The 27884-nt window shown below is 43.0% G+C and overlaps 1 protein-coding gene across 1 annotated transcript in view; it reads left to right on the top strand.

The window, feature by feature from the left end:
• The window catches only part of dnah7 (dynein, axonemal, heavy chain 7), a 461512-nt gene that overhangs the window by 181261 nt on the left and 252367 nt on the right, over nucleotides 1-27884 (top strand). The window contains exons 29-32 of the mRNA XM_068035667.1: nucleotides 7091-7339; nucleotides 7950-8099; nucleotides 20739-20921; nucleotides 21522-21698. Of these exons, the coding sequence (XP_067891768.1) occupies nucleotides 7091-7339; nucleotides 7950-8099; nucleotides 20739-20921; nucleotides 21522-21698 (759 nt within the window). The remainder of the gene's footprint in view (nucleotides 1-7090; nucleotides 7340-7949; nucleotides 8100-20738; nucleotides 20922-21521; nucleotides 21699-27884) is intronic.

Here is a 27884-nt window from a genome sequence, read left to right as displayed (position 1 = left end):
GACCAGAAACTGAACTGGAGTAGACATATAAATACAGTGGCTACAAGAGCAGGTCAGTGACTGGGAATCCTGTGGCAAGTAACTCACCCCCTGACTCCCCAAAGCCTGTCCACCATCTACAAGGCACAAGTCAGGGGTGTGATGGAATACTCTCCACTTGACTGGATGAGTGCAGCTCCAACAACACTCGAGAAACTCGACACCATCCAAGACAAAGCAACCCGCTTGATTGGCACCCCATCCTCAAACATTCACTCCCTCCACCATCAAAGCACAGTGGCAACAGTATGTACCATCCACAAGATGCACTGCAGCAATGCATCAAGGCTCCTTAGACAGCACCTTCCAAACCCGCGACCTCTACCAACTAGAAGGACAAGGGCAGCAAATGCATGGGAACACCACTACCTGCAAGTTCCCCTCCAAGTCACACACCATCCTGACTTGGAACTATATTGCCGTACCTTCGCGGTCGCTGGGTCAAAATCCTGGAACTCCCTTCTTAACAGCACTGTGGGTGTACCTACCCCACATGGACTGCAGTGGTGCAAGAAGGCAGCTCACCACCACCTTCTCGAGGACAATTAGGGATGGGCAATAAATGCTGGCCTGGCCAGCGATGCCCACGTCCCATGAATGAATAAAAAAAAGGCTGCGTTTGCTGACAACGCTACCACTAGGTGGTAGCATGTGCCACTAAAACATCACAGTCTGCGACTTCAGGCATCTGCCAGGACTAAAGATGGCGCTGCTCAAATAATCACACGAAGGCAACCTAACCTAAACACATGGCAGCACACAATGGCAGGAGGGAGAGAGTGAGCGAGCGGAACAGGCCTTGAGGGAGGGGAGCGGGCCGGGGACGGGATGGGGGGTGTGGGGGGCGGGCCGGGGATGCGGGGAAGTGGAGCGGCCGGAGAGAGCAGTTGTGGGGGGGGGAGTGGAGCGGCTGAAAGAGCGGAGCGGCCGGAGAGAGCAGCGATGGGGGGAGCGCAGTGGCCGGAGAGAACAGCGAGGGTGGTGGAGTGGAGTGGCCAGAGAGAGCAGCGAGGGGGGGAGCAGAGCGGCCGGAGAGAGCAGCGAGGGGGGCAGGGGAGCGATCGAAAGTGCGGAGGGGGAGGAGCGGAGCTTGACGCATGCGTGAATTTCCGTTGTCGTTGCATTGCTGTATGCATAAAGCGCATGCGCAGAGGCCGACCAGGCGCGTTGCCCAAAGATGCACTCGTCACGCGATGACGTCATTGGCGCATGCACTAACCAGTCCTGGCAAGCCGAAGCTACACAGGTTCCCTGCATCGCAGTGAATTGATTCTAGTATCCTATTCTACCACTTTCAAGCCCATTCATAACCCCACCCGACTCTGTCTGAACCACCTTCTCCAGCTATGTGTCTTAGCATGCATCTTGCATTCCTCTGACTCTGGATTACTACTTATTTGCTAAGCCCTTCTCTTCCATCATTTACGTCTGAGTCTTCAGTCATGATTTCCCTAATGTTACCTTTTCCACCATGTCAACTATCTCCCTACCTTTAAAATGCTCTTGTGAACGTTTCTTGTTTATCTTCAGTCCCTCTAACTAAATTCCTGCACTTGCTGTTCAGTGCCCACCATTATCCCTTGTAAAATGCTGACATGTTGTGCACTGTTGTGCATCCACGAGGCAGAGGACTACGTGGATAGTACATTTAGGGAGGTGGTCACACCACAGGTTAGGAGCATGCAGGCAGAGAGGGAATGGGTGACTGCCAGGCAGTCTAAGAGAACCAGGCAGGAGGTGCAGGTGTCTCCTGAGTCTATCTTGCTTGCTAATCGGTTTTCCATTTTGGATACTGGTGAGAGCGATTGTTCCTCGGGGGACTGCAGCCAGAGCAAAGTCCATGGCACCTCGGGTGCCTCAGCTGCACAGGAAGGGAAGAAGAAGAGTGGAAGAGCAATAGTGATATGGGATTCAATAGTCAGGGGATCAGCCAGGCGTTTCTGCAGCGTGTAACGTGACTCCAGGATGGTATGTTGCCTCCCTAGTGCCAGGGTCAAGGATGTCACGGAGCAGCTGCAGGCCATCCTTCTGGGAGAGGGTGAACAGCCAGAGGTCGTGGTTCACAGTGGTACCAATGACATAGATAAGAAGAGAGATGAGGTCCTGAAAGCAGATTTTAGGGAGTTAGGAAGGAAATTAAAAGGTAGGACCTCCAAAGCAGTAATCTCGGTATTACTCCCAGTGCCACGTGCTAGTGAGCATAGGAATAGGAGCATTGATTGATTGAATATGTGGCTGGAGAATTGGTGTAGGAGGGAGGGCATCAGATTTTTGAGGCATTGGGGACCGGTTCTGGGACAGGTGGGACTTGTACAAGGTGGACAGGCTACACCTTGACAGGACCGGAACTAATATCCTCGCAGGAGATTTGCTAATGCTGTTGGGGAGGATTTAAACTAGCTTGTCAGGGGGATGAGGACCTGAGGGGTAGCTCAAATTGGAAGGAAGTAAAGCTGGTAAAAGGAGGTAGAAAAGCAGCAAGTGACATTAGAAGGCAGGCAAAACAAAGGTGAGCATCAACTGGGCGTAGAATGCAGAATAAGGTCAAGAAGACAAGGTTAAGGGCACTCTACTTGAATGCACACAGCATTCGCAACAGGGTAGATGATTTAAAGGCACAAATGGAGGTAAATGGGTATGATCTAATTGCCATAATGGAAACATAGCTACAGGGTGACCAAGACTGGGAACTGAATATTCAAGGATATTTGAAATTTAGGAAGGACAGGCAAAAAGGAAAAGGAGGTGGTATTGCCTTGATAATAAGGGATGGGATCAGTACATTAGTAAGGGAGGACCTCAGATTGGAAGAACAAAATGTGGAATCTGTTTGGGTGGAGCTAAGAAACAGCAAGGGGCAGCAAACATTGGTAGGAGTTGTTTATAGGCCACCAAATAGTAGTGGTAATGTGGGCCATGGTATTAATCAGGAGATTAGAGCAGCATGTGGCATGGGTAATACAGTAATCATGGGTGAGTTCAATCTCCATATAGACTGGGTAAACCTAATGAGCACTAATGCTGTGGAGGATGAGTTTCTGGAGTGTGTTTGGGATGGCTTTCTAGAGGAGTATGTTGAGGAACCTACTAGAGAACAGGCTATTTTAGATCTAGTTTTATGTAATGCTAAAGGGCTAATTAATAATCTTGTTGTAAAAGAACCTTTAGGGATGAGTGACCATAATATGATAGAAAGTGAGGTAGTTCAATCTGAACCCAGGGTGTTAAATTTGAACAAAGGAAATTATGAAGGTATGAGGGGTAAATTGGCTGAGGTAGATTTGGAAAATACATTAAAAGGTATGGAAGTACATTGGCAATGGATAGTCTTTAAAAAAAAATGCATAGTTTACAGTAACTATACATTCCTTCAAGGCACAAAACCCCAAAGGTAAAGGCAGTCAACCATAGATAACAAAGGAAGTTAAGGATTGTATACAATTAAAAGAAAAGGCCTATAAAGTTGCCAGAAATAGTAGTAAACCTGAGGATTGGGAGGATTTTAGAATACAGCAAAGGAGGACAAAGAAACTGATAAAGAAAGGGAGAATAGAATATTAATGTAAACTAGAAAAAAATATAAAAACAGACTGTAAAAGCTTCTACAGGTACGTTGAAAGGAAATGTTTGGCTAAGACAAATGTGGGTCCATTACAGGCAGAGTCAGGAGAATTTATAATGGGGAATAGAGAAATGGCAGAGAAGCTAAATGATTACTTTGTGTCTGTCCTCACTGAGGAAAATACAACAAATATCCCAGAATCAGAGATCCAAGGGATTAGGGGAATGAGGAATTGAAGAAAATTAGTATTAGTGAGAAGGTTGTATTGGAGAAATTAATGGGGCTGAGGTTCCATCAATCTATTATTCCATAAGTCCCCAGGACCTGATATTCTACATCCCAAAGTGTTGAAAGAGGTAGCTATGGAGATAGTGGATGCATTGGTGATCAACTTCCAAAATTCTATAGATCCTGGAGTGGTTCCTGCAGATTGGAAGGTCGCAAATGTCATCCCACTATTTAAGAAGGGAGGGAGAGAGAAAACAGGGAATTACAGACCTGTTAGCCTTACATCAGCCGTTGGGAAAATGCTAGAATCTATTCTAAAGGATGTGATAAATGGACACTTGGATAATAATCTGATTGGGCAAAGTCAACATGGATTTATGAATGGGAAATCATGTTTGACGAACTTCTTGAAGTTTTTTGAGGATGTTACTAACAAACTTGATAAAGGGGAGTCAATGGATTTTCAGAAGGCTTTTGATAAAGTACCCCACAGGAAGTTGGTTCGCAAAATTAAAGCACATGGGATAGGAGATAATATACTGGCCTGGATTAAGGATTGGTTAACAGGCAGAAAACAGAGAGTAGGAATAAACGGATCATTCTCGCATTGGCAGGCTATGACTAGTGGGGTATCGCAGGGATCAGTACTTGGAACCCAGCTGTTTACAATATATGTCAATGGTTTGGATGTGGGGACTAAATGTCGTATTTCCAAGTTCGCAGATGACACAAAACTAGGTGGGAATGTGTGTTGTGAGGAAGATGCAAAGCGGCTTCAAGGTGATTTGGACAGACTTAGTGAGTGGGCAAGAATGTGGCAGATGGAATATAATGTGGAAAAATGTGAGGTTATCTTTAGATTAGATTAGATTAGAGATACAGCACTGAAACAGGCCCTTCGGCCCACCGAGTCTGTGCCGAACATCAACCACCCATTTATACTAATCCTACACTAATCCCATATTCCCAACAAACATCCCCACCTGTCCCTATATTTCCCTACCACCTACCTATACTGGTGACAATTTATAATGGCCAATTTACCTATCAACCTGCAAGTCTTTTGGCTTGTGGGAGGAAACCGGAGCACCCGGAGAAAACCCACGCAGACACAGGGAGAACTTGCAAACTCCACACAGGCAGTACCCGGAATCGAACCCGGGTCCCTGGAGCTGTGAGGCTGCGGTGCTAACCGCAGGAGGAATAGATGTGCAGAGTATTTGTTAAATGGTAAGAGATTAGAAAGTGTAGATGTACAAAGGGACCTGGATGTCCTCGTCAATAAGTTACTGAAAGCTAACATGCAGGTGCAGCAAGCAATTAGGAATGCTAATTGTATGTTAGCCTTTATTGCAAGAGGATTTCAGTACAGGAGTAGTGAAGTCGTGCTTCAATTGTATACAACATTGGTGAGACTGCACTTGGAGTACAGTTTTGGTCCCCTTACCTTAGGAAGGATATTATTGCTGTAGAGGGAGTGCAATGAAGGTTCACCAGACTTGTTCCCGGGATAGCGGACTGTCCTATGAAGAGAGAATGGAGAAACTGGGCCTGTATTCTCTAGAGTTTTGAAGAATGCAAGATGATCGCATTAAAACCTACAAAATACTTAAAGGGATAGATAGGTGTCACGTAGGCCCCCACCTGCCAAGAATGAGGCACATTAATTTTGCCACATGGACATTAAATTTCAAATTGTTGCTGGGAAGAAGTGAAGGCCTGTTACAAGGAATTTCCAGGCCCCTGGCCGGAAAGACATTTTTGCATATTAGCAGACAATGTTGGAACGAAGAAGCTATCCCCTGCTCCCATACAATTCACAGAAGAGACGTGGTCAAACCAGTCGGTCACATGATCACCCTGCTGGCCAACTTGGGGAGTTTTAAGTTGTGGAGACAGTGTTTGAATGGGCAGAAAGCTCTTTGCTCTTGGACTGAAAAAGACCTCCTCTCCTCCTGTCTGCTCCCATCTCTTTCTCACGGAGCTGAAACCCACTGAAGACACATGAACTCCAAGAGAGAAAAGTCTCCTACAGTGAGCAAGGTTTAAGAAGAACACTAGGCCCCGACAAAAAGCAAGATTAACCTACAAAAGGACTCTACAGTGAGCTCGAAGAACTGTAACAAACTCTTCAGATATTGCCTCAAACCTTTCCACTTTATTTTTCTTCTCTTTTCTGTCTCTATTTGCATGTACATATTGCGTATGCATGCTAGCATGGGGCATGGCAGTGTCCGTAGGCATTAACTGAATGAGAATTTTAAGTTTAAGTTTTAATAAATTTCAATATTTCTTCTTTAAACCTAATAAAGCCTGTTTGTGCTCATTTCTTTGCCTTATAATTGGAAAACGATGAACAAAGATTCACCAAGGGGGTGCTAAAACACTGTGTTTAAAAATAAAATCCTGTTACAGTAAGACCAGGCGAAGGCTGAAAGGGAACCCTAGACCTCTTTCTCACCTGGTCGTAACATAGGACAGATGCAGGTAAGATGTTTCCCCTGGTTGGGGAGTCCAGAACCAGGGGAAACAATTTCAAAATAAGGGGGAAGCCACTTAGGACAGAGGTGAGGAGAAATTTCTTTACTCAGCGGGTTGTGAATCTTTGGAATTCTCTATCCCAGAGGGCTGTGGAAGCTCAGTCATTGAGTATGTTTAAAGCAGCGATTGACAGATTTCTAAATACTGATGACATAAAGGGATATGAGGATAGTGTGGGAAAAAGGCATTGAAGTGGATGATCAGCCAAAATGATATTGAATGGCAGGGCAGGCTCTTGCTCCTATGTTACATGAAGGGCACGATATAAATATTGCAGCTGCACAATTGTGTGCTTATATATTTGCACATATTGAGGCTTTTCTGTGAATGAACTAATGTGTTACTGCATGGTTCCTCTTGAATACAACTACTAATATAATGCTTCCTAGGTACAGAACCTACGATAGCAATTTACACCATTGTCTAGAGATCTCCTGCAGGTATTGTTTCAATCAACTATTTGGACTAAATCACAGGTCATTAATTTTTTGAGTCAAAAATTCAATTGTAATTATCTTTGAACCTGTAGAGATAAATAATTTGCCACACAAAGCACAGTCACTCCTAATGAAAATTAATAGACTCTTCACCGTAGCACATATATTGATGCTTTGCTAGTTCTTTGAGCAATAGAGCACCATAGATCTGTTGTGAGGCAAGTAATCAGGCTGCAATTTAACACCTATTATATTATAGTAAATCATTTTTTTATATTGCTAGGGAATCACATCAGATTTGTTTCCTGGAATAAAACTACCAAAACCTGACTACCGTGTCTTGCTGGAAGCAATCAAAGAGAATTGTGAACACATGAATTTGCAAATGACTGACTTCTTCTCACAGAAGATCTTACAAATCTATGAAATGATGATTGTGCGTCATGGTTTTATGATTGTTGGAGAACCATTTGGTGGAAAGACATCAGCTTATAGAGTTCTAGCTGCTGCTTTACATGATATTTGTGAAAAGGTAGAAATGAACACTGAATCATTGACTAGTGCATCTTCATTTATTTTATTGTGATCTGTCAGTTATATTTTATAATTAATATTTTTTTGACAAATGCGTAAGTCAAATTAATTTTTCAGTCGCATAGCTATATTAATGAACCGCTAAATAAAACAATGATATTAATCACAAAGAATGTTATAACTGTTAATCTTATCAATCAATTATCTAATCATAGATGTTTGCTATATAAAACAAATTTACAAAACTGAAGGATATGGCCTAAAAAATCATCCCTTAGCTAATGAGATTAACTATTCTAATTGTCAAATATGTATATTATAGAAGTTATTGCACATCAGATGTCACTGTCCTAAAATGAAGAAAATGTGTATTTTATTGAACAATGGAAATATTACTATCATGCTGTGAGGTTATGATTTTTCTATTACTGTGCCATAGTAATGCACCACATTTCCATCCAACACCGCAGTATTAAATTGACCATTTGAAGTCATTTCTTTTATTGTCGCTTAAAGTTAGTACTCAGTTTTTAGCATGCTACTCTTTAAATCAATTATGTCAATCTAATAGTTCTGTTAAATGCTGTATTTGCTATTTTTTTGTCCAGGGGCTTCTGGAGGAAAACAAGGTTCAAATCACAGTTATTAATCCAAAGGCTATCACAATGGGTCAACTATATGGCCAGTTTGATAAGGTGTCACATGAATGGTCTGATGGCATTCTGGCTGTTAGCTACCGAGCATTTGCTGTTTCTTCCGTAAGTATTTGTGAGTTATATTAATGTACAGTTATACAAACCAAATACTAAAGTAGTATGACATGCAGGAAGTTATGAAACCCTCAAACAAACAAAATCTTAAGTATTTGGTATGTGTACTTTCAGAATAGACTAATACTTCCAAATGTATGCAAAAAAATAGAAAAACAAGACTTGCATTTCTATAGTGCCTTTCAAAACCTCAGGATGTACCAAAGTGCTTTACAGCCAATGAAGTACTTTTGAAGTATAGTCATTATTGTCATGTAGGAAAAGTGACAGCCAATGTGCACACACCAATGTCTAATAACTAGATAATCTGTTTTAGTAATGTTAGTTGAGAAATAAATTTGGGTCAAGACACTCAGGAGAACTCTCCTCTTCTTCGAATCGTACCATGGGATCTTTTACGTCAACTTGAGAGGACAGATGGGGCCTCAGTTTACCAACTCATCCGAATTACAGCACCTTCGACAGTGCTTTCTCAGTACTGGTCTAGAGATGCTTAAGTCTCTGGAGTGGAACCTGAACCCACAATCTTCCAACTTGGCAGTGAAGAGTGTTTGTATTTCCCAAACCAATAATTGGATCCTTGTTGATATCCATTTATCTTAAAAATATCTGTCTGTAATACTGCATTGTTAATTCTAGTGAGCCTCTGTAGATTACTAATGTTCCAAGTCAATAACATAACACCATGGACGAATCAGATCCCAACATTTGTTCTTTCCCACACTCCTCAACCACATGACATCACTGATCAATCATAAGATTATAAAATATAACTGTAGATAAGAAAAGTCATTTGGCTCATCCTGGTTCATCTATCCAGAAAGATCATGGGCATGATTTTCCCTGGGAGCTTCGGGACTCCGACGTCAGTGTCAACTGGGGGTCAGAAGCCCGCACTATGGGGCAGGAGGGAAACAGTCACTTGGAGGTGCAAATCTCCAGTACAAATCTTATCCATTCCCAAGATTTACTCTGGAACTCTTTATCTTTGACCTTTATTAATAGTTTATAGTGTGGAACTTTGACAAATGCCTTTTAGAAATCTAGGTGCAACATGTCAAAGGGTTTCCCATAGTCCACTGGGGTCGTCACTTCTTCAACTAAGTCAAGGAGCTTTGTCAGGCACAGTCTACCCCTTCTGAAGTTATGCTGGCTGCTGTTTATTAGATTATTGTTGTACAGAAAATTAATTGACTCCTGATAACTCATTCCATTATTTTACATATAATTGAAGTAAGATTAGTAGAGCCATACTTTCCTGTCCCTGTTTTGTCACCGTTCACCACATTAGTTTGTTTACAATAATAAAAACAAGAAATGCTGGAAATACTCAGCAGGTCTGGCAGCATCTGTGGAGAGAGAAGCAGAGTTAACGCTTCAGGTCAGTGACCCTTCTTCAGAACTAGCAGATATTAGAAATGTGAAAGGTTTTAAGCAAGTAAAGTGGGGGTGGGGCAAGAGATAACAAAGGAGAAGGTGTAGATAGGACAAGGTCACAGAGAATAACCGACCAGAAGGTCATGGAGCAAAGACAAACAATATGTTAATGCTGTGTTGAAAGACAAAGCATTAGTACAGATAGGGTGTTATTGGACTGAAAACTGAACAGCCACAAGCACAGACATGAAAATAACTGTGGGTAGACAAACTGAACAAATTAAGATAAAATAAAATGAAATAAGCACAAAGAGAAAAGAAAAAATAACTAAAAATAAAAGTAAAATGGGGGGCCCCGTCATGCTCTAAAGTAGTATGACATGCAGGAAGTTATGAAACCCTCAAACAAACAAAATCTTAAGTATTTGGTATGTGTACTTTCAGAATAGACTAATACTTCCAAATGTATGCAAAAAAATAGAAAAACAAGACTTGCATTTCTATAGTGCCTTTCAAAACCTCAGGATGTACCAAAGTGCTTTACAGCCAATGAAGTACTTTTGAAGTATAGTCATTATTGTCATGTAGGAAAAGTGACAGCCAATGTGCACACACCAATGTCTAATAACTAGATAATCTGTTTTAGTAATGTTAGTTGAGAAATAAATTTGGGTCAAGACACTCAGGAGAACTCTCCTCTTCTTCGAATCGTACCATGGGATCTTTTACGTCAACTTGAGAGGACAGATGGGGCCTCAGTTTACCAACTCATCCGAATTACAGCACCTTCGACAGTGCTTTCTCAGTACTGGTCTAGAGATGCTTAAGTCTCTGGAGTGGAACCTGAACCCACAATCTTCCAACTTGGCAGTGAAGAGTGTTTGTATTTCCCAAACCAATAATTGGATCCTTGTTGATATCCATTTATCTTAAAAATATCTGTCTGTAATACTGCATTGTTAATTCTAGTGAGCCTCTGTAGATTACTAATGTTCCAAGTCAATAACATAACACCATGGACGAATCAGATCCCAACATTTGTTCTTTCCCACACTCCTGAACCACATGACATCACTGATCAATCATAAGATTATAAAATATAACTGTAGATAAGAAAAGTCATTTGGCTCATCCTGGTTCATCTATCCAGAAAGATCATGGGCATGATTTTCCCTGGGAGCTTCGGGACTCCGACGTCAGTGTCAACTGGGGGTCAGAAGCCCGCACTATGGGGCAGGAGGGAAACAGTCACTTGGAGGTGCAAATCTCCAGTACAAATCTTATCCATTCCCAAGATTTACTCTGGAACTCTTTATCTTTGACCTTTATTAATAGTTTATAGTGTGGAACTTTGACAAATGCCTTTTAGAAATCTAGGTGCAACATGTCAAAGGGTTTCCCATAGTCCACTGGGGTCGTCACTTCTTCAACTAAGTCAAGGAGCTTTGTCAGGCACAGTCTACCCCTTCTGAAGTTATGCTGGCTGCTGTTTATTAGATTATTGTTGTACAGAAAATTAATTGACTCCTGATAACTCATTCCATTATTTTACATATAATTGAAGTAAGATTAGTAGAGCCATACTTTCCTGTCCCTGTTTTGTCACCGTTCACCACATTAGTTTGTTTACAATAATAAAAACAAGAAATGCTGGAAATACTCAGCAGGTCTGGCAGCATCTGTGGAGAGAGAAGCAGAGTTAACGCTTCAGGTCAGTGACCCTTCTTCAGAACTAGCAGATATTAGAAATGTGAAAGGTTTTAAGCAAGTAAAGTGGGGGTGGGGCAAGAGATAACAAAGGAGAAGGTGTAGATAGGACAAGGTCACAGAGAATAACCGACCAGAAGGTCATGGAGCAAAGACAAACAATATGTTAATGCTGTGTTGAAAGACAAAGCATTAGTACAGATAGGGTGTTATTGGACTGAAAACTGAACAGCCACAAGCACAGACATGAAAATAACTGTGGGTAGACAAACTGAACAAATTAAGATAAAATAAAATGAAATAAGCACAAAGAGAAAAGAAAAAATAACTAAAAATAAAAGTAAAATGGGGGGCCCCGTCATGCTCTAAAATTATTGAACTCAATGTTCAGTCTGGCAGGCTGTAGTGTGCCTAATCGGTAAATGAGATGCTGTTCCTCGATCTTGCGTTGATGTTCACTGGAACACTGCAACAATCCTAGGACAGAGATGTGAGCATGAAAGCAGGGGGGAGTGTTGAAATAGCAAGCAACCGGAAGCTCGGGGTCATGCTTTCGGACTGAGCGGAGGTGTTCCACAAAGCGGTCACCCAGTTTGCGTTTGGTCTCCCCAATGTAGAGGAGACCACATTGTGAGCAGCGAATACCGTATACTACATTGAAAGAAGTAGAAGTAAATTGCTGCTTCATCTCAAAGGAGTGTTTGGGGCCTGGGATAGTGAGGAGAGAGGAGGTAAATGTGCAGGTATTACACCTCCTGCGCTTGCAGGGGAAGGTGCCACGGGAAGGGGATGAGGTGGTGGGGGTAATGGAAGAGTGGCCTAGGGTGTCGCGGAGGGAACGATCCCTTCGGAATGCTGACAGGGGAAGGGAGGGGAAGATGCGTTTGGTAGTGGCGGAAATGGGGGAGAATGATCCTTTGGATGTGGAAGCTGATGGGCTGGAAAGTGAGGACAAGGGGAACCCTGTCCCCTGTGAGGACAAGGGGAACCCTGGGAGGGAGGGGAAGGGGTGAGGGTAGAGGTGCAGGAAATGGGCCGGACATGGTTGAGGGCCCTGTCAACTACAGTGGGGGGAATCCTCAGTTGAGGAAAAAGGCAGACTTATCAGGAGCGCTGTCATGGAAGGTAGCATCATCAGAGCAGATGCGTCAGAGACGGAGAAACTGGGAGAATGGAATGGAGTCCTTACAGGAGGCAGGGTGTGAAGAAGTGTAGTCTGTTTACAAATCTATGGATTGTGTCCAGTAATGTTTGTCAAGTGTGCACAAATCTCTTCCCAGTCTTTCTCAGTACTCCAGGATAAATATCAAAAATCTCTGAGGATGTATTTGCTAATTCATTTTGAGCTCTTTTAGCCTGTTAAGGACTTCTGACTAATTTATGTTGGTCGTTAATTTTTCTCTGGCAGTGTCATGTTGCTTGTGTCTCCCTGAGTGCATACTTGGGAGAAGTAATCATGGAGAGTATTTACTATTTTGTGCTCATTCTCAGCTTTGAGACCATTTACATCTTTAATGAGTTAGATAATTAAAAAATTAAATCAACCCATTTTCAAGTTACCTCTTTCCTATCTCCATGCCAGGCATTTTACCCACATTGCTTGGTCATTTTGCCTTCCTTAGCACTTGGCACCTATCCTCTCGGGTCTGTCTTGAGTGTTCGTGTTGCAGCTTTGTTCATTCACTGCCACCAAAGCCCTGCCACGAAGGCCTGTCTTGAATACTGCTTTGCTTGCTCTAGGTTTGGTCTCACCTGTGCAGTTTTAGTAAGACTTCCCTACTTTTATACACCATACTTCTTGCAATAAAGGCCAACATTATATTTGCCTTTCTAATTACTTGCTGTACCTGCATGCTAACTTTTTTTTTCATATACGGGGATACCCAGATCCTTCTGTACTATAGAATTCTATAGTCTCTCTCTACTTAAATAATATTTTGCTTTTTTACTCTTCCTATCAAAGTGGATAACCTCATATTTTCCCACATTATCCTCCTTCTGCCAAACTTTTGCCCACTCGCTTAACCTATCTATATCCCTTTGCAGACTGTTTGTGTCGTCCTCACAACTTGCTTTCCCACCTATCTTTTGTATTGTCAGCAAATTTGGTGAAAATATGCTCAGTCCCTTTATTTATTTATTTAGTGATACAGCACTGAAACAGGCCCTTCGGCCCACCGAGTCTGTGCCGACCATCAACCACCCATTTATACTAATCCTACACTAATCCCATACTCCTACCATATCCCCACCTGTCCCTATATTCCCCTACCACCTACCTATACTAGGGGCAATTTATAATGGCCAATTTACCTATCAACCTGCAAGTCTTTGGTGGTGTGAGGAAACCGGAGCACCCGGCGAAAACCCACCCAAGAAATTAATGTAGATTGTAAATAACTGAGGCCCAGCAATAATCCCTGTGCCACTCCACTGGTTACAGTTTGCAAACCATTTATCCCGATTCTCTGTTTTGTTAATTAGCTAATCCTCTATGCATGCTAATATATTACCCCCACACCAGGAGCTCTTATCTTGTGCAATAATCTTTTATTTGGCACCTTATCGAATGCCTTTTGGAAATTTAAGTACACTCCATCTATTGGTTCTTCTTTATCTACACTGCTCATTAGATCTTCAAATAACTCGAATAAATTTGTCAAACATGATTTCCATTTCTTACAACCAAGCAGAGTCAACATGGTTTCATTATGATTTTCTAAATGTCCTGCTACTACTTTATTAATAATGGATTTCAGCATTTTCCCAATGACAGATTTTAGGCTAACTGGCCTATAGTTTCCTGCTTTCTGTCTCCCTGCTTTCTTGAATAGGGGTATTACATTTGCGGTTTTCCAATCCGATGGGTCCTTTCTAGAATCTAGAGAATTTTGGAACATTGCAACCAATGCATCCACTATCTCTGTAGTCATTTCTTTTAAGACCCGAGGATACAGGCCATCAGGTCCGGGGACTCTGCGTGGCACTGCGGTACTGTTACTGGGCTAGTAAGCAGGAAAACCAGGTTCAAATCCTGCTTTAACAGCAATTGGGGAATTACGTCTGGAATTTTTGGGCAGCACAGTGGCGCCGTGGTTAGCTCCACAGCCTCACAGCTCCAGCGACCCAGGTTCGGTTCTGGGTTAGTATAAATGGGTGGTTGTTGGTTGACACAGACTCGGTGGGCTAAAGGGCCTGTTTTAGTGCTGTATCTCTCTATATGACTTGTCAGCCTTTAGTCCCATTAGTTAGTCTTTTAATTTTTCTATTGTGATAATTGTTTTCAGTTCTTCCCTTCCTTCTTCGCCCTGATTTTCTACTATTCTTGGTATGATTTTAGTGTCTTCTACTGTGAAGACAGATACAAAATACTTGTTCAAGGTGTCTGCCTTTCCTTGTTTCCCATTATTAATACCCCAGTCTCATCCTTTAAGGGACCACCTTTTACTTTAGCACCTCCCTTCTTTTTCATATACTTGTAGAAGCTCTTACTGTCTGTTTTTATATTACTTGTTAGTTTACTCTCAATCTTTTTTCTTCCTCTTTTTTTCAATTTCGTCATCCTTTGTTGGTTTCTAAAATGTTCCTAATCTTCTGGCCTACCACTAATCTTGGCAACATTCTTTCAATTTGATACCATTCTTAATTTCCTTTGTTAGCCATGGATGGTTCCTCCTTCTTGTAGAGTCTTTCTCAATGGAATATATCTTTGTTGAGATTTATGAAATATCTCCTTAAATGTATGCCACTGCTTTGTTACTGTCTTACTTTTTCATCTATTTTCCCACTCCAATTTAGCAAACTCTGCCTTCATACCTTTATTTAAGTTTAAGACCCAAGTTTCTCACCCTGAAACTGAATGCGATTTAAAAAGTTTTTTTTTCATGGTATGTGGGCGTTGCTGGCAATGCCAGCATTTGTTGCCCATCCCTAATTTCCCTTTACAACTGAGTGGCTTGCTAGGCCATTTCAGAAAGCAGTTAAGAGTCAACCACACTGCTGTGGGTCTGTAGTCACATGTAGGCCAGACCAGTAAAGACGGCAGATTTCCTTCCCTAAAGGACATTAGTGAACCAGACAGTTTTTTTTATGACAATCGATGATGGTTTCATGGCACCATTACTGAGACTAGCTTTCAATTCCAGATTTTTATTAATTAATTGAGTTAATTAATTAGTTGAATTTAAGTTACATCAGCTGACATGGTGGGATTTGAACAGTTGTCCACAGGGCATTAGCCTGGGCCTTAGGATTACTAGTTCAATGACATTACCTCTACACCACCATCTCTCCTGTTATGATCACTCTTCCCTGGAGGAGCCTTTACTATGAAATCATTTATCCTGTCTCATTAAACAATACCAGATCTCAAATTGCCTGTTCCCTGGTTGGTTCCACATTTTGTTCTAAGAAACTGCCCCAAATACACTCTATGAACTTGTCCTAAATGCTACCTTTGCCAATTTGGTTTGCCCAAACTATATGAGGATTAAAGCCACCCACAAATATTGTTGTACCTTTCTTACAAGGCCTATTATTTATTTCTACAGTGTAACTACTGTTAGGGGGCCTACAGACTACTCCCACTAGTGACTTTGTTACCTTTCTATTTCTTATCTCCACCCAAACTCATTCTACATCTTGATCTTCCAAGCCAAGATCTAAAGCTGGAGAGGAACTTGCAGTGGGAGGGGGAAGATCCAGTTGTTGTGCTCCATTTGGGTACCAAGGACATAGATAGGTCTAGGAAAGAGGTTCTGCATAAACAGTATGAGCAGCTAGGGGCTAAATTAACAGGCAGAATCTCAAAGGTAATAATCTCTGGATTATTACCTGAGCCACGAGCAAATCGGAGCAAGGTAAATAAGATTAGAGAGTTGAATATGTGGGTCAAAGATTGATGTGGGAGAAATGGGTTTCGATTCATGTGGCACTGGCACCAGTACTGGGGAAAGTGGGAGCTGTACCATTTGGATGGTCTTCACCTAAACCGTGTAGGGACCAGTGTTCTGGTGAGTCATATAACTAGGGTGGTCGAGAGGGCTTTAAACTAAATAGCGGGGGCGAGGGATCAAGTGAGAGAAGGTGTGATAGTTTAAAGAGAGAGGAGAAGGCAAGAGAGCAAGGTAGCAATAAATGAATCGATAATCTGAGTGTGGCAGGAAGGGAAGATTGGAGGGAAGCAAAACTTGTAACAGGAAGTAGAAATATAGTAAGCGAAATTAGACAACAGACAAAGTGAAGGCAAGTATCAAAAAGGATCAGATTGTGGAATAATGCTAAAAGACAAAGTTAAGGGCAGTCTATCTGCACGCAGCATTCACAACAAGGCAGATGATTTGAAGGCACAAATAGAGCTAAATGGGTATGATTTAATTGTCATTACAGAGATGTGGTTACAGGGTGACCAAGACTGGGAACTGAATATTCAAAGATAGTCGTTATTTAGGAGGGATAGGCAAAAGGAAAAGGAGGTCGGGTAGCGCTGTTAATAAAGGACGAGATTAGTACATTAGTGAGAGATGATCTTAGATCAAAGGATCAGGATGTAGAATCAATTTGGGTGGAGCTAAGAAATGCAAGGGGCAGCAAACATTAGTGGGAGTTGTTTATAGGCCACCAAACAATAGTGGTAATGTTGGGCACAGCATAAATCAGCAAATTAGAGGTGCATGTAACATGGGTAATACAGTAATAATGGGTGACTTAAATTTACATATAGACTGGGTAAACCCAACCAGCACGAATGCTGTGGAAGATGAATTCCTGGAGAAAACAGACAGTAGGAATAAATGGGTCATTCTCAGTATGGCAGGCTATTACTGCGGGGGGGTGGGGGGGGGGGGGGGTGGTGTGGTACCGCAAGGATCAGTGCTGGGGCCACAGCTGTTCACAATCTAAATAAGTGACTTGGATGTGGAGACCAAATGCAATATTTCCAAATTTGCTGATGACAGAAAACTACATGGGAATGTAAGTTGTGAGGAAGATGCAAGGAGGCTTCAAGCGGACTTGGACAGGCTAAATAAATGGGCAAGAACATGGTAGATGGAATATAATGTGAATAAGTGTGAAGTTATCCACTTCGGTAGAAAAAACAGAAAACAGAGTATTTCTTAAATGGTGAGAGGTTGGGAAGTGTTGATGTCCAAAGGAACCTGGGTGTCCTTGTTCATGAGCCACTAAAAGCTAGTATGCAGGTGCAGCAAGCAATTAGGAAGGCAAATGGCATGTGGGTCTTCATCACAAGGGATTTTGAGTACAGGAGTAAAGAAGTCTTGCTGCAGTTGTATAGAGCCTTGGTGAGTCTGCACCTGGAGTATTGTGTACAGTTTTGTTCTCCTCATCTAAGAAAGGATATACTTGCCATAGAGGGAGTGCAACGGAGGTTCACCAAACTAATCCCTGCGTTGGCAGGATTGTCTTATGAGGAGAGATTGAGGAAACTGGGCCTGTATTCTCTAGAGTTCGGAAGAATGAGAGGTGATCTCTTTGAAACTTAGAAAATTCTTACAGGGCATGACAGGGTGGATGTAGATAAGATGTTACATTACATGAGTCTAACATGAGTGGTAGGGAAGTTTTGGGGAAAAAACTCTGAGACAGGATTAATCTCCACTTGGAGAGGCAGGGATTAATCAGGGATAGTCATCATGGATTTGTCAGGAGGAGATCGTGTCTAACAAATTTGATTGAATTTTTTGAGGCGGTAACTAGATGTGTAGATGAGGGTAAAGCAGTTTATGTAGTCTACATGGACTTCAGTAAGGCTTTTGATAAGGTCCCGCATGGGAGATTGGTTAAGAAAGTAAAATACCCATGGAATCCAGGGTAATTTGGCAAATTTGATTCAAAATTGGTTTAGTGGAAGGAGGCAGAGGGTGATGGCAGAGGGTTGTTTTTGTGAATGGAGGCCTGTGACCAGTGGGGTACAACAGGGATCGGTGCTGGGACCCTTACTGTTTGTAGTGTACATTAATGATTTAGACGTGAATATAGGAGGTATGATCAGTAAGTTCACAGATGACACAAAAATTGGTGGTGTAAATAGTGAGGAGGAAAGCCTTAGACTACAGGACGATATAGATAGGGTGGTAAGATGGGCGGAGCAGTGGCAAATGGAGTTTAATCCTGAGAACTGTGAGGTGATGCACTTGGGAGGTCTAACAAGGCAATGGAATATACAATGGATGGTAGGACCCGAGGGAGTACAGAGGGTCAGAGGGACCCTGGGGTGCTTGTTCATAGATCCCTGAAGGCAGTAGCACAGGTCAATAAGGTGGTTTTGAAGGCATACGGGATACTTGCCTTTATTAGCTGAGGCATAGAATATAAGAGCAGGGAGGTTGTGTTGGAGCTGTGTAAAATGCTGGTTAGGCCACAGCTGGAGTACTGTGTACAGTTCTGGTCACAAACTATAGGAAGGACGTGATTGCAATGGGGAGGGTGCAGAGGAGATTCACCAGGATATTGCCTGGGCTGGAGCATTTCAGTTATGAAGACAGACTGGATAGGCTGGGGTTGTTTTCCTTGGAGCGGAGAAGGCTGAGGGGGGACCTGATTGAGGTATACAAAAGGTGAGGGGCATTGATAGGATAGATAGGAAAGAAACTTTTTCCCTTAGCGGAGGGGTCAATAACTAAGGGGCAGAGGTTTAGAGGGGTGTTGAGGAGAATTTTTTTCACCCAGAGGGTGGTTGGGATCTGGAACACATTGCCTGAAGAGGTGGTAGAGGCAGGAACACTCACGACATTCAAGAAGTATTTAGATGAACACTTGAAACGCCATAACATACAAGGCTACGGGTCAAGTGAGGGGAAATGGGATTAGTTAGGACGGGTGCTTGATGGTCGGCGCAGGCACGTTGGGCTGAAAGGCCTGTTTCTGTGCTGTAAAACTCTATGACTCTATGTTTTCTCTGGCTGGTGAGTCTAGAACAAGGGGAAGGCCATTTAAGACTGAATGAGGAAGAATTTCTTAACTCAGAGGGTGGTGAATCTTTGGAATTCTCTACCCTTTAGTGCTGTGGGAGTTCAATCATTGAGCATGTTCAAGATAGAAATCGATAGATATCTAGATACTGATGACATCAAGGGATATGGGGATAATGTGGAAAAGTGGCAATTAGGTAGACGATCTGCCATGATCTAATTGAGTGGCGGAGCAGGCTCGATAAGCTGAATACCTACTCCTGCTCCTATGTTCTGATCATTTCTCACTACTGTACTGATCTCATATTTTATTAACAGAGCTACCTCACCTCCTTTCTGCCCATCCTTCCGAAATGTCAAGTACCCCTGAATATTCAGTTCCCACCCTTGGCCACTTTGTAACCATGTATCAGATCATACCCATTTATTTCTATTTGTGACATCAATTCATCTATCTTGTTACGAATGCTGCATGCACTCAGATAAAGAGCCTTTAATGTTGTATTTTTTATCATTTTTCCCTACTCTGACCCTATTTGCTAGTGCACTGCTATGGCTTGTATGCTCTGCACCTTCCTGTCACACTCTGGTTATCATTATCCATATTGCTACCCTGTACTATTGCCTTGTTCTTTCTCTTTAACTTTCTAAATTTCCCGTCACTTGAGGCCCTATCTACAGCTCTAGTTATTTGATTTTCCAGGACGCTGGTCCTAGTATGGTTCAAGTGAAGCCCATCCCAATGGAACAGCTCCCTCTTTCCCCAGTACTGGTCCCAGTGCCCCATGAATTGAAACCCAATTCTCCCAAGCCAATCTTTGAGCCACGCATTTAACTCTCTGGTCTTATTGACCCTATGCCAATTTGGTTGTGGTTCAGTATACACTGTTGCATTTCATGACGTCACTGGAGTCACAAAGGGGTTGTTTTCTGTAAAATGTCTGCCCAGAATACCTCAATTCAGCTGCTGTAAAGTATAAAATAGCAAAAGTTAGAGTAATTGAAATACAGGATAAATGTACACATATCTCTTTCATAACATTTTTAATTTTTTAAGTAGAATGTATTACCAGAATTCTAGCTGCAGTTTTCCATAAATTACTTTTACATTGCAATACTAGTTTCAAAACAATGGCAGAATATGAGCCTTCCAGCACTGATATTTTTTTCTATTTACATTTCAACTCATTGCCATTCGTATTGGTATCAGCCAGAAGCAAAACCAGAGAATCCAGCAATGACTCAAAAGACCCAGAAAAACAGGGTGTTACTGAAGCTTTTAAATATAAAAAGGCATATGGATCATTCAAGTCTGCACTTATATTCTTATAGTCTATACCCTTGTTCCTAACCAGATGGTTAGCCACTTTAAAAAAAAAAGATTATGGTGAACATGGTATTAACTGTGACACAATTTCCTAGCCTATATTGTGAAGCTTTCCAGTTTCTTTTTGTGGCTGCAAATTGGCTCTCAAATTGGATCAAAATTCTTAGTAGGAAAAGATGTTCAAGTTTCTTTTAAGTGCTTCTGATTGTCCAATTCTTTAGAACAGTTGTAATTAGTTATTGATTTGCTCTATTTAAAATGAAATGAACATTTTTTTCTAAATAGACCCCAGATAGGAAATGGTTAATCTTTGATGGACCAGTTGATGCAGTCTGGATTGAGAATATGAACACTGTGCTGGATGATAACAAGAAATTGTGTCTGATGAGTGGAGAGATCATTCAGATGTCTCCCCAGATGAGTCTTATATTTGAACCAATGGATCTGGAGGTTGCCTCCCCTGCTACTGTAAGTAGTCATATGCTAATTTTGATGGAAATATAAGGCTGATTTCATGACAGTACTTCAAGCAAGGAGTGACATTCATAGGGGGTGCAGCTCAGGAAAGCTTGGGCTACAGACCATGATTTTCTATTCATTAATTTAACTTGAGGGAAAATCATTGGTTACAGAAAACGATTCCCCAACCCTTGGCCATTGAAAGTGCTCCACCTTGCTCAGAGCACCCAATCATGGAATCAGCCCTTAGTGTAACAAATTTTATCAAAATTATCACTTCAGACTTGATGCTACGAATAGAAAGAAAACATAGGGCGAGTGTGAAGACATTTTGTACTTTGCATAAATATGCAGTTTAAAAAGAAAATTTGTATTAACTTCTACTTGATAAATTAATAGCAGAAATTTCCTCTGAGCTGTCCCATGTCACTGCAATAAGTTTGCTGGATGTACTGTCGAAACCCCGTTTGTACATACTTCTGGCCAAGTTACGGCACAAGTGAGAGCAGCTTCAAGGAAATTTCTGGGCAATGCGTTTTGAGAAACTGGAATTAGTGTCAGATTGCATACAACAGTTTTTAGTGATAATATCTGTTCATTATATTTTAGGTTTCAAGGTGTGGAATGGTCTACATGGAACCTCTTATGATGGGATGGAAGCCTATAATGGTATCTTGGATGAATAAGATGCCTCCTGGTGTTCGTCCCATGCACAAGGAATTTATTGAAGGATTGTTTGACAGAATGGTGCCAGTGTGTCTTCAGTTTGTTCGAAAAGCAGCTAGGGTAACAAGCCAGTTATAAGTTTCTTATGTATAAATGGAATATGATTCCTGCTAACATAATATAATTTTCATATACATCTACATTATATTCAGTCTATCAACCTAACATTTTTCCCACAGGAACTTATGAAAAACTAAACAGAACATAGTGGTGCAGCCTTTATATAACTCCATGGCCTAGCATGATGATACCTAGTAAGCTGTGGGTTCAAGCTCCACTCCAGAGACTTGAGCACATAATACAGGTTGACAGTTCAGTGCTGAGGGTGTGCAGAATTGTTGAAGGTGCTGTATTCAGCTAAGACATTAAAACAAGGGCCCTTTTGGGTAGACGTAAAAGATGGCATGGTTCTTCTGGTGTTCTAGAGTCGTAGAGTCATTTACGCCACAGAAGGAGGCCATTCAGCCCATTGAGTCTATGCCAGCTCTCTTGGCCAACATTTATCTTTTAACAAATATCACTTAACAGCAGAGACTGAAACCTACAAAGGGAGAAGAAGGGCTGGATTTTATAGGCTCCCTAGAGGGAGGGGTCACTTATATTCATGATGGGAGGTGGGGGGCGGAGGGCCTGTTGCCACCCCGCCAAGCAATTTTGCTGGTGCGGGATAGACCGATGACCTTCCTGCTTAGAGGCTAATTGAGGCACTTAAGTGGCCTATTAATGGATAGAAATTTAACCAGCGGCAGGGGGTGCCTCTGCCAAGCAGAGAGGGTGCCTTGTAATACGAGGTGCCTTCCCTGTGGGATTGTAGGGGGAGGTCCCTCCTCCGTGGGCAATCTGTGGCCCACAGAGGCACCCCACTGGCAAAACCTCCACATCCATGAAACCTTCTCCCCCTGGACTTAATACTCACCCTCCAACCCGCCCCCACCCCTTGCTGGGGCCTCCCAGACTGGCCCCAACAGCCCTGCCTCACATACCTGAGGTCTGGGGTTCCGGCGCTGTGCCTGGGCCCGGGCCCAAGGCCTCTGCAGTACCGGCAGTGGCCACTGATCCCAGTGATGCTGCCCATACTGCTAAGCTGCTGACCCTGTGATTGGCTGGCAGCTCTTGGAGGCGGGATCCCCATTTTTAAAGGGACTGAGATCCCGCTGCTGGAAACTTCTCTTCTGGTACAGTGGAGGCTCGAAAAGGCCAATGCGGTTTTCCTTTTCAGCCCAGCACCGGAGGCCCTGCCGGCTGCATAAAATCCAGCCTAAAGTGGCTAGAAAACCCTCTCCTTTCAATGGTGAACCTTAGGGCTATTACTGATTGTTCCTGAGCATACTGCTACTATCCCCATGATAAGCCCAGGAAGCTGTATAACATGGGAGGTGGGAGCAAAATCTGCTGTTGACCCAGGGGCTGCAAACCCCATCCCCACCCCATGTTGCCATTTACATTGGGTGACTGAGAAAGGAATGGGAAACAGCAATTCTGTTGATGACAGATGGTGAGACTGTGATAGGCATCCGTTTGAATTTTCCATCATTCTCCAACACTATCTCATTTATTTCGTGTGGCATTATGGAAAGGAATCCAGTGCTCTAACGCTTCATCTTTAGTGCAGACAATAATTGTGCCAATTGAATACATTAATCACAAAACAGACCTCTCTGTTGTCAGTGAAGAATTTAAAAACGTCCAGTTTAGTTGCAGAACTCTGGAGATCATTTTCAGTGCACTGCTTGGTCTTTCATCATGACTGAAATATATGGAACAATTGGGAAATATTTCTGTAGTTTAATATTTATAGCAAATTTTAAAATTTGTTATGTACCCACACAATTTAATTATGATAAAAACAACAAACACAAGGAACCTTGCTCACAGTGAACTCATTTCAGTTAATCATAGAACGGCCTAGAATGGAATTATTTGGCTTTATATAGATTCCACTCCTGCCTCTCCGTTCTATTTTTCATTAAACATCAAGGTTGCTTCCGAATGTTTGCAAAGATATTTTATTGCTTGTAAAAATACATTTGGGTTTTCTTGTAATCCTAAGAGAATTTTTGGAGCTAGAAGAGTAGATTTTGCATCCCCTTTTCTCGAGCAGGGAGTGGCGCTCACAGGGAATGCATGGTGGAAATTGCAACTTCCCAATGGTGCGGGGCACCATTGACTGCATACCACATGGCTCTCTGGGCTCCACCGCGTCAACAGGGAGCAATGCCACAACTCTTTGAATGTGCAGTTGTGTGTGACCAAGTTCATCTTGGTAAATGCCCACTCTCCTGGTAGCACTTAAAATGCTTTTATCCTGTGGCAGTCTGCAATACCAACCATCTTTGTGCCTCCAAGATGCACCGGAGAATGGCTGCACGGCGATAAGGGCTACCCGTTCCACACATGTCTCATGACCATCTTCCACCATCCTACTACGCGAGGTCAGAGGACCATCAATGAAAGCCATCGAGCCAACCACAACACTATGGAGCCAACCATCAACCTCCTCAAGCAACAGTTTTCAGTGTACACCGCGAGGGTGTTTGTGATGGTGTACTTCATCCTCCACAATCTTGCAATTCTGAGGATCTCGCCACTCCCTCCTAGGATCCAGAGGCCACCGTGGTAGGAAGAGGAGGAGGCAGGGAGGAAACCACATCCACCATGTTCAACTGGACAGAGCGAGAGGGACCGCAGTGTGAGGCTCACCACAAACTGATCCTGATTCTAAACTAGCCTCTAATGTTTGCATAGCCCTAGTATTTGAGTTGGTGGCTGCAAGTGTAAGGTTAAGCGGTGGTTACACCTCTTCACTCTTGTGGAGTTGCTCTTTCTCTTCCTCATGGCTATTCGGAGGCTAATCAGGCATCAGCTCGACTATCTGAAAGCACAAATCTCTAAGGGGAGAGGAGGGAAGGGACATGAGGAGGGAAGCTAGGTTTCCACAGTCACTCCATCTTCGTGGCACTTTTCAGGATGAGGGTGAGGAGTGATTGGAGAAGGTGCATAAGGCAGCAACTTACCATCATGCTCTGTGGCATTGATCCTGATAATTCTATGGACCATCTCATTCAGGGCACTGAAGGGATGCAGGCCTGCTGGCCCTCAGCCTGTCCTGTGGCTTTCTTGCTTTCTGTACGCCATCTTCTCCTGCAAGAGAGAGGACCGAATGGCAGTGACTGTATGTCAGTGTGTTTGGACGTGCCTGCCATTGCTGTATGGTTGTAGGTTTGCGGAAGTGTAGAGAGGGGACCTCATTTCTTGGCTTGGCTCTCCTGCTCTGATTTGAGGCTCCCTGTGAGGCTTCCTGCTGCATTTCCTGTCTTTGCCCTCCCCCACCACTTATCGTCCTGTTTTACTCCTGAGGCTGACATGATTGGAAGGTGTGTGCAGATGAGGTGTAGTCTCAGGATGTTAGGGATGAGTCCTGAGTGCAGTGTGTGCTGCTGGGTGAGTGATGGAAGTGTGGTGCATTGAGCAGTGTAAGAGGGGATGGTGTGGTGGGTCTGAGATGTGATGTACAGATGCCTTCACTTACCTTGACCACTGAGTGAGGTCATTACACGTATGCCACTTCTGTCATGTCCCGGGCGTGACATTTTGAGCATTAACCCCTTCCTGTCCCCCAGTGAAAACATGGCATCTGTCCTGACCTCCACCAATTTGACCAGTGCCTCCAGCAGGGAGCCTGTTCCCTGATTTAGTGCAACGTACCCCTTGTCCCTGAGTGTTCCAAAGCCAGCGTCTTTAAAAAGGGAAGCCTACATGTGGTTTCTTCAAAACGCTATTCATCCCCTGTGGTGTGCAGTGGTCACTGGTACTGCTACAGAGAGAAGTTCAGCACAGGGCCATACTATAATCATGAGGTGGGTGGACCAATTTTAGGTGCTCTTCACCTCTTTTGGGACCGGTGTGGGCAGGTTGCAATCACAACCCCCTTGCCCAAAATGTAGGGATTTCCAATTTCTAGTTTTTCTGTATCACACATAATTAATTCTGATGCATTGGTGGTTAGTATGGTGTATAGAGTCCTAATTGAAACATTGCACTGTTAATTTGTTCTGAAGTTACGTAATTACAGTTCTGAGATAAATAACAAACAGAAAGAGTAATTTGACATAATGATGTAAAATACTTTTAGAATGAATTTCTATAAGGGTTCTCCCATTACTCAGTCATAACCTCAACACTGTTACGATCAGGTGAGAAAGTTGTCTAGGGGTCTGTTGCTGTCTTCACCTGGTCTTATTGTAACAGGATTTAATTTTAATTTTGAGCTCCCCCTTTGTGAATCCTTGTTCACAGCTTTCCAATTATAAGGCAAAGAAATGAGCATAAACAGGATTTCTGCAGTTGAAAGGAGAAAAGTGAAATTTGTTAAACCATAAACTTAAACTCTACTACGGTTAATGCCTATGGATATATGCGCGCCCACGCTAGCATGCACATGTAATACACACATGCGAATAGGGACAGAAAAGAGCAGAAGAATATAAAATGGAGAGGTTTGAGGCAGTCTCTAAAGGAGGTTTCTTGTTATTGTTTCTGTGTTTCCTGCTCACTGCAGATTCCTTGATTGTAGACAGCTCTTACTTTTTGTTGGGGCCCAGTATTCTTCTTAGACCTTGTTCACTGTAGGAGACCTTTCTTTCTTAGGGTTCATGTATCTTCAATGGATTCCGAAGCTGGTAAGAGTGAGATGAGAGCAGACAGGAAGGAGGTGTTCTCAGACCAAGAGAAAGGTGCTTTCTGATGTCTTTCCCTGTTGGAAGTTCAAATTAAAAAAAAACTCCAACAGTCAGTCAGTCGACTAAAACTGGTCTGACCACTTCTTCTGTGTATTGGGGAAGCAAAGACTAGGTCCCCTTGTTCCAACACTGTTATTTTGCAAATATCTTTCCAGTCATGGGCTTGCAATATTAAGTTTTAATGTTCATGTGGTGAAGCAATGTGCCCCTCAGTCTTGTCAGGTGAGGGGCTTGCCTGACACCTCCACACCCAGGGGAATGAAATGCGATTTGAATAAAATGGTGCATTTCATTACAGTGTCTGAGAGAAATATAAGATACAGTAAGAAAAAACATGCATTTCTGTCATTCATTTCCATTCATTCACCAATCCTACAGCCTATTAGAATGACCTTTTCTGGCTGCCAGGGCTGCTTTAAGTTCCCCTTTTCTTCCTCAGGAGAGTAGTAGTGGGCGGGTCTATCTTGAATTCTCTGAGTCATGCAAAGACTTTTGACTTCAGGGAATGGGTGGTTCCCTTTCCCTCTGACAGTGAGGGAGGAGGCTTTGTTACTCTCCCCTTTGTTCCCTGGGACACTCCTACCTGCAGGTATTTGTGCAGACTTAACTGCACGCTCCTGTGACACTTCGACTAAGTGAGGCATCACCGTCAAGCTTTCTGTGCCCCCTAGAGGTCTCTCTTTGTCTCTGCAGGTTCCTGTAAATGCTGTTTGCAACTCTAGTGGGGTGCTTCTAGAGTCTGCATTTATATAGGTGGATGTGGGGTCTAACGTTTCACATTTTTTGGGGTTGGTTGACCAGACAGTAGGGGTTTCCATCTGGGATTCCTCACAAACTTCCTTTAACCTGCCCTCAAGGTCACTTTTTCCCCTTCTTTTCCTTAATTTTTGCCAGCCGTGTGCCTGCCTGTCCCCTTTTGTTCTCAGCAGGGTCCCTTATGGTTCACCAGCCCTCTGCTGGAGGGTCCTCCTAACACCGGTACAGGACCTAGGGATGCAGCTTTCACTGTAGGTTGGGGTTTCCCCTCACCCAGGCACATGTGGCACCTGCTGCAGTACTCCACCACATCTTTGTGGGGTTTTGGCCAGTTAAACAGCTGTTTTGTGTGGGCTTTGGTCTTTCGTATACTGGCATGTACAGCCACTGTACTCTAATTTCTCCCCGATACTTCTGTGGCACCATTAACTGGTGAACTACTTCCACTCCTTGCCTTCAGGTCTGTGAGGAGGACTGCGTTTCCTCATCAGTACCTTATTCTTTAAGTAGTAGCAGTCAGGGACTCCCTCTACTTCACTTTCAGACTGGGCAGCCTGTGCTCTCATAATACTGGGTTGGCTCGCTGAACCTCAGCTAGGGAAAATCGATTTAATTCATTCGCTGGGTCTCCTAACTTTCCAAAGAAAGTCTCGGACAGGCAGACCTCATGGTCATTTGCCTGAGGTGCCAATGCAGTCTCCTCTGGGGGAGCTGGTTTGATCATGGCCTGATCCACTACACATTTGGGGAC

This window comes from Heterodontus francisci, chromosome 7 (assembly GCF_036365525.1).
Source record: "Heterodontus francisci isolate sHetFra1 chromosome 7, sHetFra1.hap1, whole genome shotgun sequence".
Classification (NCBI taxonomy): domain Eukaryota; kingdom Metazoa; phylum Chordata; class Chondrichthyes; order Heterodontiformes; family Heterodontidae; genus Heterodontus; species Heterodontus francisci.
Note: the sequence above shows the minus strand (reverse complement) of the source record. Positions and strands in the feature narration are given on the sequence as shown.